The sequence below is a fragment of the Haplochromis burtoni genome, unplaced genomic scaffold, assembly GCF_018398535.1.
Source record: "Haplochromis burtoni strain Fernald_Lab_line unplaced genomic scaffold, NCSU_Asbu1 Contig_45, whole genome shotgun sequence".
NCBI lineage: Eukaryota > Metazoa > Chordata > Actinopteri > Cichliformes > Cichlidae > Haplochromis > Haplochromis burtoni.
This window is the reverse complement of record NW_024582406.1, coordinates 1,027,908-1,040,298: the sequence shown is the minus strand read 5'-3', so window position 1 is coordinate 1,040,298 and position 12,391 is coordinate 1,027,908. Positions and strand designations below refer to the sequence as shown.

The window sequence follows — 12,391 nt, the reverse complement described above, 5'->3', positions numbered from 1 at the left end:
GTGCAAAACCAAGCCCATCCTGTCTAGATGGCACCGATCCACGCATTTATCATCTCTCGGATTATTATAATAGTCTTTTAAGTGGAAATCACAAGGCTTCCCTCTCACATCTACCACTTTGTACAAAATGCTGCTGCACAATTTTTAGCATCCCTTCACTGGCTTCCCGTTCAGTTTTGAATCCCTTTTAAAATGATGTAATTTGTTTTTAAGACTCTTAATGATCTTGCCCCTTCTTATTTGTCTGAGCTGCTTCACCCTTACATGCCGTCACGTGCTCTTAGATCAGCTTTTGACTGTCCCAAAGACATTTTATAAAACCAGAGGAGACAAAGCCTTTGCAGCTTTGGCTCCTAAAATGTGGAATGAGCCGCCCCCAGAAGCAGGCAAGCTATATCCTTTGCTGTTTTTAAAACCTTTTCTCTTTGGCTTTTAACTCAGTATGAGTTGTCATCTGTCTTGAACTTTTACCCTTTGTATGTATGTACCTGTGCTATTTTTAAATGTTCTTTAGCACCTATGTATTAACTTAGAGCTGATTTGAATGGAGTGAATAGTCCAAGTGTGAGCCATATTTCAAAGCTTGTAGGGAAGTGCCATGAAGTGCTTCACACCACATTTCATACACTGACACAACACAGCGCTGGGTGAACTATTTGAATTACTACAAGGTTGCTTTATCTCACCACAGCTGTTACCAGCAGCATTTTGTTTCTGCCTACGCCTTCTTTTTCTTTAGTTTCCCAGGTTAAAGAAGTTTCTTGCACACTGACAGAGCCTCACTGGGTTAGGTGTTGCAAAGATACATAAGATGTGCAAGATATTCTTTGAAAGAGCCTAAAAATCTAAAAATGTCTAAAACTATATCAGGACATCTCTACCCTGAAGGAGTCTGTGCTAGAAGAAGAAATCGTTGCATCAGTTTCATTGAGACTGGGAGATGTACATTTTCAGGGTGTTTTTCAAACGGACCAGCATTAGAATAAAATGAAATGGAGTCTAACTTTTGGTCTTTTACTAAAGAAGGCCAAACAAGGGAAGAAAAATAAGCCCTTTCATCTATTTAAACAGGAACATGGCTGTGTGTTAGTTGTTCAACACTTGTATAAATACACTGTAACAAATTCCTGTAAAAACTGCAGCAGGATTTTACAGTAAGCAGGCTGTATTTCAAAAATCCAGTAGTATTGTGTAAACAGCAAAGCATTCTGGGAGCTGGTGGAAGTTTATTTGACTGTTACATCAAATGTACTGACTATACTTGCAATACAATTTCCCAATCACTGCTGGAATCAGAATTACTCAATCTCAGATATAGACAAACCACCAAAGCAACATCCATATGTGTTATTTACATGTTTATTTTTTTAATCTGTGAAGAAAGTGGCGGTCGCCTCTGTTACAGTTAAATTTCAGTCGATGCTAAACGGTTACCACTGACCCGTCCCATCTCATGTTTCCTCGTGTTATATGTAGATAATAGGTTCAAATGTTGCTCTGTGCCAAGCTGACTGAGGCTATAGAGAGAAATAAGGATTGTTATTACTAACTGTAGTTCAGAATAATGGCAATTTTTGTTCTGCTATTTATTTCCTAAAAGTATTTGTAGTATGATACATGAATATATTTGCAAAAGCTTGTGTGCCACCTCTTTTGGGCACACACTGCTGCCACTAATCGAGTGCAATTCTGTGGGAAACAGAATTAGGACCAAATTATTAAAGAGAGTCTGTTAATATGTCTTTACATGTAAAATTTATAAATGAAATAAAAATTCTTTATTTCCAGAAATTGTTTGTTTTACAACACATTTGGGACATTTTCACAATTAGCTTGTACTCATCTCTATATATATGAATAACAGGTATTTTTCTTTTCTGTCAAATATATTATAATTTTGCAAAATAACTTACTGCAGAAATTACACTATTACTGTAAAAACGTCAAGCATCAGGAGAGAGCATCAGTAAAATAATCAAGTATCTTCTTGTAAAAACAAAAAACCTTTGGGCCACTCTTCTTTACAATATTGTTTCAGTTCATTGGGGTTTGCAGTCATTCATGTATGCACAGCTCTTATAAGTTCCCACCCCAGCATTTCCACAATGACCTTAAACCCCAGCCAGGTTTAAAGTCCTGTTTTGGAAAAGGCCTTTAACATTTAACCTGCTAACTGAGTCCTGTAGAGACGTAGCTCTTGGGGTTTTGGCAGTTACTACAGGCATTGCACGGTCTGGCCTTGGAGTGTATTTGCTGGGACATCCACTCCTGGGAAGACTGCCAACTATCTTGAATCATTTGTGAATAATCCTTCTCACTGCTGAATGATGGACTTCAAATGGTTTCGACGTGACTTTATAACCCTCCCCTGATTGATGTGAAGCTGATGTCTTTCCTTGTTGGTATTGCATTAACACTGACCCAATTGTTCCAGACCTGCAAACTGACAAAACTTCTCCTTTCGTAGAGGTGCATTCACTTTCAGATGATCAATTAATCAGGTGTATTTGATTAGCAGCACCTGGCTCTTTCTCCATTTCCACAGGTTTTACAGCTTTTCCAATCTTCCTGCTGATCATCACACAGCTGTTCCTGAGCCCTCCTCAAAGCCACTACTTATGGAGCTGCTGAGCTTCAGTCGTTGCTGTATTGTTGAATAGCTCACAGTTAGAGTGACTCTGGCTTCCATGCTTCTTGTCTGGCTCTGTAATCTGTTTGGAAGACTTTCTGTTGTCTTCTGTGTGCAGACACCTGCAGAGAAACCCCTCCGAAAAAGCAGGGGGCAAACTGAGCCTGGGAGAGCTCCTGTGGAGAGACTTAGCGAGGACACTCACGCACACTCAGGAAGCGGGATCATCACTACTGTGGACTTTGTGTTGGACTATTGTTGCACTGTTCCCTTGTAAATAAACTCACTGTGTTATTGAAGAGAGACTGTGTCTGTCCTGACACGATTTTGACATTCAGCTATGTGAGCGTGAAGGTAGCATGAAGGGGTTATCCCAGGTGTGACAGAGCCAGAAGCCAAACAAGACCCCAAAAAGGTCGGCAATCAAACCTTTTACGTTCAAGTTCACACCTAGAGCCAATTTAGAATCAACAATTAACCAATTGGGAAAGTCAGGAGCCTCTCTACACTCTGCATATTCTGCATTTGTTCAGCATACCCTGGAGAACAGTGAGGGTTATAGACTGCAAGACAAAGGGATCATGGACTGAATCTCAAATGAGGAGGTTTGTGTTTCTTATGAACTTTCTTATTCTTGCCATGACCAAAGATCATTTAAAAAGACATTAGCTTATTTTGTATGCAGCAACATGCTTTAAATGTTCTCACAGCATCTGCTTCATTAACAGGACTTGCTGTGCAAATAAATTCCTATTAACATACACAGACTAATATAATGCCCAGTGTTGTCCAACAAGGCTAATGTGTTTTCTATGTCTAAGTTACCAAAATAAGGGAGGCTCTGCTTGTTATAATTATACAATTATATGCTCTTCTGCAGCAGGAGGGCCAGATGCCCAACACGACACTGAATAGAACTGCTGATCAAATGTAAATAAAAACAGCTTTCACTGTTTGACATTTCTGCAAGACCTTTCAGGAAAATGGTTGCTAACAGAGAAGAGGTGTGCTGGAGCAATATTAATCATCATATTCAGCCTCTGGTGCTTTCTTTGATGTCAGCAGGAAAACAAGCCAGGGTCTGGTGTGTTACTGCAATGTTCACTCTTGTTATCAAAAGATTGTAGCCTGATGCACACTCAAGCACTCTGATAGAACCCTTAAACTCTGCGAAAAACACGGCTGTATGTCTGAACATGCCAGCTTTTCTTTTTTAATGATTCCAGAAACACTTCACTAACAAGTGTAAAACATAGACTTCAAAGTACTTGTTGTTTCTTGTTATTCCTCAAGCACATTTTTCACAAATGCACCACTTTCCTGTTATTTTCTGCAATGCAGTTATCCAGGATGGATACAAAGGGAAATGGGACTGATAGATAAGGACTTCTTTTCTCCTCAAATCTGGCTCTGTTCCACTAGCAAGTATGTGATTTCAGAGGAAACAGAATTGAATCACCCTGAGTGTGGTGGTGCCTGATTGACAAACTGTTTGAATTACCTCTGCAGACACCCTACATCAACATAGGTTAGCATGGGGTATTACACCTCAGCATCACGATGGGTTTCCTCATGTGTTTAATAAGACTTGATGGATGTTCAGAAGCACAGCGCTTGAATAAATCATGACTCCTTTGGTACTCTCAATGGGTAAATCAGAAAAAGCATGGCTTATCATTTATTTATGTATTCTTGTTTCTTCTGCAATAAGCATCATATTGCAGCCTGCAAAGTATAATTCATGTAAATACTTTACAAAGTTGTCGGTAGCTTCATTTCCATTGTTGTATGATCATTTTTTATATGGTGATTATAGTTTGTATAAAGTCTGAAGCAACTCAAGCTTTTAAATAAAACAAGTGACAAGAGAAAGAAAATGTCAGATTTAAATTCATAAACAAAGTCTGGGCATTATCCACACAAGGTAACACCAAACCAAAGTATCATACAAAGAAAAGAAACATTTAAATTGTACAACTTCCTCTAAATGATTCAATAACATTTGTGATTTAAACCCTTAAAGCTTGAAATATAAAATAATTGCCATAAAATTCTAGTTATTGAACCACCTGACAAATTAGTTAAAAATAATAATTCAATTTTATTTTCCATATTTGTATCGTGTTTGCTACATCTGGCTTTTTTGTAACAATTGCTTAAAAATGTATTGTGCAATTTATTTCGATTTTTAATGGGGGAAAAAATCACAGCAATGATGCAGATGCACAACAAAAAAACTGTATGTGTCAAATATGATACACTAGGCGTTAAGGGGTTATTCAGTTAAATATATTAGAAACACTTCATGTGCTGAGCTCTTTTTGCTTTTTTGATCCACACCCTGCTGAGAAGACATCCAGGAAAAGGTGAGTACTGCTAATATTAACCATATGCCTGCAAATAATCATAAAGTCTGCACAGTTCTGATCAGGTGTGACGAGCAGTCCCCCCTCTGCTTCTTCACCTTTAACAAGCTGTCATTTAAACAATACTCCCAAAATATCAGACTCAATAAACCCAATGAAGAAAACAAGTTAGCTTTTATTTTCTTCAGCTTTTTAATGTCAATTCTCAATAAACTAATAAAAATATAGATAAAAAAGAGTGGTACCAATGTTCTCATCAGACTCACAGAAGCAAGTGCTTCATTCTTATATACATATTTATTTCATTTAATTATGCACTTATTCCTATTTGAAAGCCTTGAAATGAAGCATACCAAACAGAATATAGTATTCCTGAAAAGTTTTTCATTAAAGTTGTAATTTATTCCAAGCACTTTTTTTATCAGCACATCTTAAAGAACCAGCTTTAAAAAGACTTTGAGCCGAGCCAGTGTGCTGTGCTCAGAGTCTCATGCTCACCTGTTGCTGCAATATTGGAGTGAAAATGACTTCCAAACAAATTCCTGCTCCACACCAGTGTGGAACAATATAGCTCTAATACTGAAGGAGTCACAAAGTGATGGCTTTTTATGACTCTGACATTTTCACACCTTCACAAGGCATTGCTTTCATTATAGTTGGGTTTGTTCATTGAATTCTATTATTTTTTGACATTTTTCCAGTTTTAAACCCTTGAAACATACCAATAGAAGCTTTTCCCAAAATGTCACTTAGAGCGAACAATATTATACAAGCTCATTTCAAAAGACTAGGTTTACTATATAGACTTACACCCAGATCCTGCACACTTGATATTATAACGCTGCATTAAAACCAGATGATATCCAGCCCCGTGTCAATGTGTCACATCAAACAGACGTGGAATAATACAGCTCTGAAAGTTCACCTGCCAGGGGGACGATCAGGGTGCAAAAAAATGTGTCTTTTATTCCTCTTTTTGCAATCCACGTGTCATTTGTTATAATAAATAGCATGGCATTACATCAATTTCCTAATAGCTACAAAGACACACTTGTGCTCTGATACAGAGCATAATAAAACAGGGTGCATCAAAAGGCTGTTTGAGGCCAGGAGGTGGACAAAACTCATCATAACAAGGGTAATTGCTGCTGTTGCTGGGGCAGAAATTTCGGGGGAGGTTAACTCTCCTGTTGCTATAGCTGCTTTTGAAATTTATGAAATTGCGTCAGTGTAAATCAAAAGGGAGGTGGGCACACGCAGGAGCCCCTAACTTCCATCACAAGATCATGTGCTCTCAGCATCGAAATCATCCCATCTGCCACATTTGCACTGACACATTTATAGAAATCTATGCGGGCTGAGTGCATGTTAGCCACTCTCCTCCATCTCTTTGGCTTGAAGGTGATGACTAATGCCACTGGCAAGATAGCGAGTGAGCAACAGCGCGCAATTCTTTTCTGAAGGCACTTCTAGTCAGTGAAAGTGGGTGTGAGGATACATGCACAACTATACCACATTGTGTTCATGAACAATCCATTGTGCAGCATAGCAGTGGCTCTGTTTGGCTCAATGCCATTTTCATACTGAGCTACAAATACACCTATTGATGGAAAACATGGAATTACAGGCTGCTGGAAGAGGACACAGCCATCTGATTTTTCTCTCTGTCATTTTGAATTTCCTACTGTTTCTTTTCAACCTCAATGGGATTATTTTCCACCACTTTTTGTGGTCCCTTTGTGACCAATTTATTTACACTAACATTACGTTTACAGCGTTAACGTCGACATTTAATGGAGTCTGAGCAAAGCAGGACGTGAGCTTCGCAAAGGTTGGCACAGCAAGAGTTACAAGTATTGGCAGTTCTGTCTGAATCCTCCATTCACAGGAGTTAGAGTAGAGAAAATAACATATTTTTGCAAAAACATCACGCTGCCCTCTGCAGCCCCTGCAGATTCTCTCATTCTGGGTCAGCCTGACCTTGAGCCCCTGCTGGAGTGGACCCGGTGCTCTCTCTCTGTCTATCCATATTACTCTTCAAGCATCATTTCATCTAGTTGGCTGTTGAGAATTTGTTTGCTGATAAGTCCCTTCCTGAAATGACCCCCTCCTTCAACCCAGTAACCCGATGCTCCTTAGCCTTGGAGATTCACTCACCCTCATGTTACCTTATGCAGTAAAAACACTACTTTGATTTGTGTGTGCTTTCCCGTTCACTGGATCTGTGTGACAAAAGTCTTGCAATCAAAATCTGAAGTTCATTCTAAAGCTTGATAATCTGTGAATTCATTTAGGGCCCCTCCAGTGTTATTACACCGGTTTATGTAATTAAGTCCCTCCGGAGACTTTAACTGAAATTTAAATTCAAAATGCTGCTCTTAGGAGGTGAGACGCGCAGGAGCAGAAAAACACTCATTAGCGGTGCCACGCAGTTTTGTCATCAGGGCTATAACCACAGTCAAAGGTAATCTGTCAGTAGTGTTGACAGTAAATAGGCTGCCTTGAGATTTCATTATGAAGTGTGTGTGTAAGGAATTACCATTTAAATGAGATGTAATGACAGCTTTATCCCACTCTGCTGGGTTTTGGGGGTTTTTTTGTTTGTTTGTTTTTTGATACTGAATACAGCTACCAATACCTGGAACACCAGTTTGACCAGTTTGTTAGGTACACCTGTTCAACTTCCTCTTTGACACAAATACCTAATCAGCCAATCACATTGCAGCAACTCATTGAAGTTAGAAATATAAAGATGGTCTGCTGGAGTTCAAACTGAGCATCGGAATGAGGAAGAAAGGTGTTCAAGTGACTTTGAGTGTGGCATTTGTGAACGCACAATGGGTCAAACTCTGATTGCAGGGGAAACAGGAAACAGAGGCTAAAGTTTAGGCATGCTCACCAAAAACGTTTCCTGTTCTGATGGGGCTGGGTCACAGTTTGATTTAAACAGTATGAAAGGAAGAATCCATCCTGCCCCGGATCAAAGTTTTAGTGGTTTGGGAGAGAACTCCACAGCCCGCCTGATGCTGATCATGTCCATACCTTTATGACCACGGTGTGACGATCATCTGATGGCTGTTTCCAGGAAAATAACACACAATGTCAAAAAAGCTCAGATCATCACAAATCGGTTTCTTGAACTTGTACTGAACTCAAATAGCCTCTGCAGTCACCTTTGGGATGTGTTAGAATGGGGTATTCGCATCATGTCGAGATGGACCAAAACCTCTGAGGAGTGAATTTAGCTCTGAAGACAAGAGAGGGTGTACCTAATAAAGAGTCCACCAAGTATATATTATCATAATCATTTACTCTTTTACTTTTTTATATTACTTCATTACTTTGTTTCCTATGCCATCGAGGATCAAAACAATAAAGATGTTTTGTTACAGTTTCTGTTCATTTCAGCTGCAGTTTGGCTGAATAAATCTCATCAAAACTAACATTTTACTTCTGATGTTTCACTACTGATAATTAGATGATGTTTCAAACCATTGAAGTGAGAAACTGAAAATGAAATCCACATTTCACTCACCCTTATATTTAGAGAATCGCAAGATCTCTTTAAAAGAAAAAAAAAGCTGCAATCAAGATGTCCTGTCTGATTTTACGGTGCAAAATGTGAGCCTTTGAAGACAAAAATCCATCACACACTGACAAATTCACACACACATTTTATTATTAGAGTAAAACAAACCCACCCACTGGGTGAGACAAGAGCTTTCACAGTAAGCACAGTAAACACAGTTTTCCAGTAGCAGGTAAGAGTTACAGTTACAGTAAGACAGGCTGCACACGGCAACAGCCAATTCACAGTGAGAGTCTCCAAAGCCAGCGTGGAGACAAATGCCTCAAAAAAAAAAAGTCACACAGTCACCAAGGTACAGCAGAATAACATTTGGAGATGCATGAATAATGACATTCAAGCACACACAAAGAGAAGATCAGTACTAAGTCTGCAAATCCTTTGTCTTTGCCAGTGAAGGCGTGCAGTCTGTCCTCGGTGATTGCATGAGAGGAGTAGCTCATCCTCCAAGTGTTACTAGAATGGTTTTTTGCATACTGTCTCATTAGTGCATATCTGCCCTCAGCCGTGTGTGCTATTCTTTAATGGTGCAGCTGGCTTGACCTTTAGAATGTGTTAAATGTGCTCACATGCTTTTTCTTCTCCGCCACAACATTGATAAACTTACAGTGCACAACACAAAACAGTGACAAATCTGCACTTTTCTGCTACCACGATGTAGTAATTTAAGACACATTAAGTACAACGCAGCTGTGTGATGAAGTTGGCTTTACATCAAACCTTTACACAGATACCATACTGATAAATCAAGAATAGTTTAAACAAAGTCAGATTTTTTTTTAAATGGCACATGTCAGCTGCAAGTTGCCTATTGTTCCTTTTTTCGTTCTCATTCTTTAAAAATATGACGACTACAGTTGATACATTAATTCCTCACAACAAACATAAACACGTCTCCAAACTTCACCGGTAATATCACCACTTGGTACATTAACGCAGTGTGTGTGTGGCATAGAAATTCCTCCTCTTGTCACGTGTTGATGTGAACAGCGGGTGCTTTCCGAGGAGGGAAAGAAAAAAGAGAGACATCTGTACTGGCAGATGGCTCGTTGCTGGGGGTGGCAGTTAGCAGTGGTCGGGGTGGCCAGATAGCTGTCAATCTCAGTGCACAGCCACGGTGACGGGCAGCATGTTTTGGAGCAGTTCCCGTGATGACTGCGAGCGGGATGGATGAGAGCTCTCTGGCGCAACCCTCAAACTCAAGCCTTCAGCCTGAGCAGGGGCGACTCTGAAGCCTCTGTGGGGTGGCCGAATAGCTACAATGAACTGCCTCTTGAATGTTTCGCTCAACACAATGTAGATGAAAGGGTTGATGCAGCTGTTGGCATAGCCCAGGCTGATGGCGATGTTGTAGACATACAGGAAAGCAAAGCTGGGCCGCTGTACTCCCAGGTGGGCCAGCTGGAGGATATAATAAGGGGCCCAGCATAAGAAGAAGGCCAGGCAAATGGCCACTGCCATGCGGGTCACCTTTCTTGTACGCACCCTGAGGCTGCGCTGGGGTAGTGGAGCAACTGTGGCTGACATATTTTGAAGAATCTTGAAGAAGACACTGCAGATGACCACTAAAGGAAGAGCAAAGCCCAAGAAGAACTGGTACAGGGTGAACCAGTATGTATCTGTGGCCGGGTTTGGGAGCAGGAGGGCGCAGCCGATCGAGCCGTCCTTGAGACCCATGAGTCCAGTGTACATCCAGACCGGAGTAATGGAGACCAGAGAAAACACCCACACCAGCGCCACTGCCGCCCCTGCCACGAAGGGGGTTCGAACGTGTTTGAAGCGGATGGGGTGGACTGTTGCCAAGTAGCGGTCCAGAGTCATGACAGTCAGAATGTACGTGCTGACGATCTGGCTGTTGGAATCAAGCGCTGTGATGACAGTGCACATGGTGCCACCGAAGCACCAGGAGCCATTGCCCACAAGCTGGTGAATGAGAAAAGGCATGCCAAGGAGAAAGAGGAGGTCTGCGATGGACAAGCTGAAGATAAATATGTCTGGCACTGATGGATGAGAGCAGAACTTGGTCTTCTTCACAATGGTGTAAATGAGAATGCAGTTCCCAGTGATCCCAAAGAAACAAATAACACCAAAGATGCTGGGCATGAGCACATTGTTGTACTGCTCATGATCTGGTAGAAAGGACAAAAACAGAATGTTCTCCATCAGCTTTCTTTCCTTATAACTTTTTTTCATTCATTTGTTTTCAAAGTCTCAATAACTACTTTTTGCATGAAAATGAACAACATAATATTTCATCTCTGGTGATAAATCTCTATGCATGTGCCCAATTCAACAGAAAAACGAGAAGAAGAAAAGCTTACCTTTTTCCAGATTGTCAGGTGAGCTGAGGTAGGAAGAAGATGAATTCATAATGTAGTCCTCCATCCAACCTCGAAGAATAATACGAATATGCTCTAAAATAACTTACATATCAGTTTAATGCAAAGAAGATAGATGAGCTTGAGAAAATACGCATATTTTAAATATACATATACATACAAAAATCCAGCTTAAACTGTTGCTTTATGGCTTTGATAGCAGAGGTTCAGCCGCGCGCGCATGTTTTTGTCGTCCAAGACACTTCAGCAGGCACGCGACAGATAAAACGCGCGCGCTCGCGTCAGCTCTGAGTCTGGTATTTGGCAACAGCGAGATAAAGTACTCCGCAACTCGGAGACCCTTAAAAAAATCATCATTCTTATTTCTAAGTTTGTGTCGTCACCCACTGAACAGCTGTGAGCTGTTCTTTCCGCCGCCAGTGTGAGTAATACTGGAAGTCATTCTTGAGTGAATACCTAATGGACGATATCCTCGCTTCATTCCACCTTATTTTCTTTTAAAAAGCGTTAGCCGTCCGACCAAATAGCTTTATCATTTACAATGCCGTTATGATGGAGGTCACACGATAGGTTATCTGTTATAAACAGTCTAATTAATTGTCCAACTGAACAGTGTCACTCTCCATATTGTTTGCTGTGTAATATTTGGAAAACATATGCACATTTCTTATCTCAACTGTGCGGTATTAACATACCAGTAGTTCTGGTAGCAACCTTTGCGTGGTTAAAGACAGAAAGAACCCATTTTTGTTTATTCCCACTAGGTGGCAGCATTGTCAAGGTTTTAATACCTCTGCTGTCAAAGACCAGGATTAAAAGCAGGTGTGCAAGAAATGAAAACAGGAAACCAGAAGACCAAATATTCCAGCAATTAACCAAGTAAAGCTTTATGAGATGGCGTTTATACATATCGTATTTTATGGCCGAAGCCATATGGATCCTTGAACATAATATTGAGAAATTTGCATTCCTGCGTTCTCTAATGTGTCCCACTTTAACCTAGTAGACTAATTTATTACACTGCAGCTAAAATGCATGAATCTGTGTTCTTAATTTCCCATTTCAGACTGAATCAGATGGACATAAATGCATCTAAGTGAGAAATGTGTTATGTATGTGGCTATAGTTAACAGTGATAGTAGTTAATTGTAGTTTGTAGGATAATGATAGATATGGGTGACAGTTTTGTGGCAAGGGGGAACGAACTAGGGTGTGGCGTTGGTAAATGTTTAGTTTACAGTGAACATGTTCACTTCTCTGCCTTTACATATTTGGCAGTCCTTTTGTCTTGTCAGATATGGTGTTGACAATCAGGTAGGCGGTTTAAAGTAAACTAGAAGATGACCAAGCTATAAGGTTAAGCCAGGACACACAGCTGAAAATCTCAATGAAAGTTTGTGAATGAATTAATGCATAGCCATCCTGCAGCTTGCCTGTGACTGAAAGAGAGACTCGAGACAACGTGAGACAA

General features: G+C 40.3%; 1 protein-coding gene across 1 annotated transcript; it reads right to left on the bottom strand.

Moving 5' to 3' along the window:
• Positions 1 to 8,665: 8,665 nt before the first annotated feature.
• Positions 8,666 to 11,511, bottom strand: mchr1b (melanin-concentrating hormone receptor 1b). Its single transcript, XM_014334967.2, has 2 exons — positions 10,903 to 11,511; positions 8,666 to 10,710 (listed from the first exon to the last, which is right to left on the bottom strand). Exons 1-2 carry the CDS (start codon positions 10,964 to 10,966, stop codon positions 9,683 to 9,685), a joined length of 1,092 nt encoding a protein of 363 aa, XP_014190453.1. The 5' UTR covers positions 10,967 to 11,511; the 3' UTR covers positions 8,666 to 9,682.
• Positions 11,512 to 12,391: the final 880 nt, after the last annotated feature.

Coding starts and splice junctions, on each gene's coding strand:
- mchr1b (XM_014334967.2), bottom strand. CDS start 10,966: ATGGAGGACTACATTATGAATTCATCTTCTTCCTACCTCAGCTCACCT. Junction 10,711..10,902: donor ACCTGACAATCTGGAAAAAG/GTAAGCTTTTCT, acceptor CCTTTCTACCAG/ATCATGAGCAGTACAACAAT.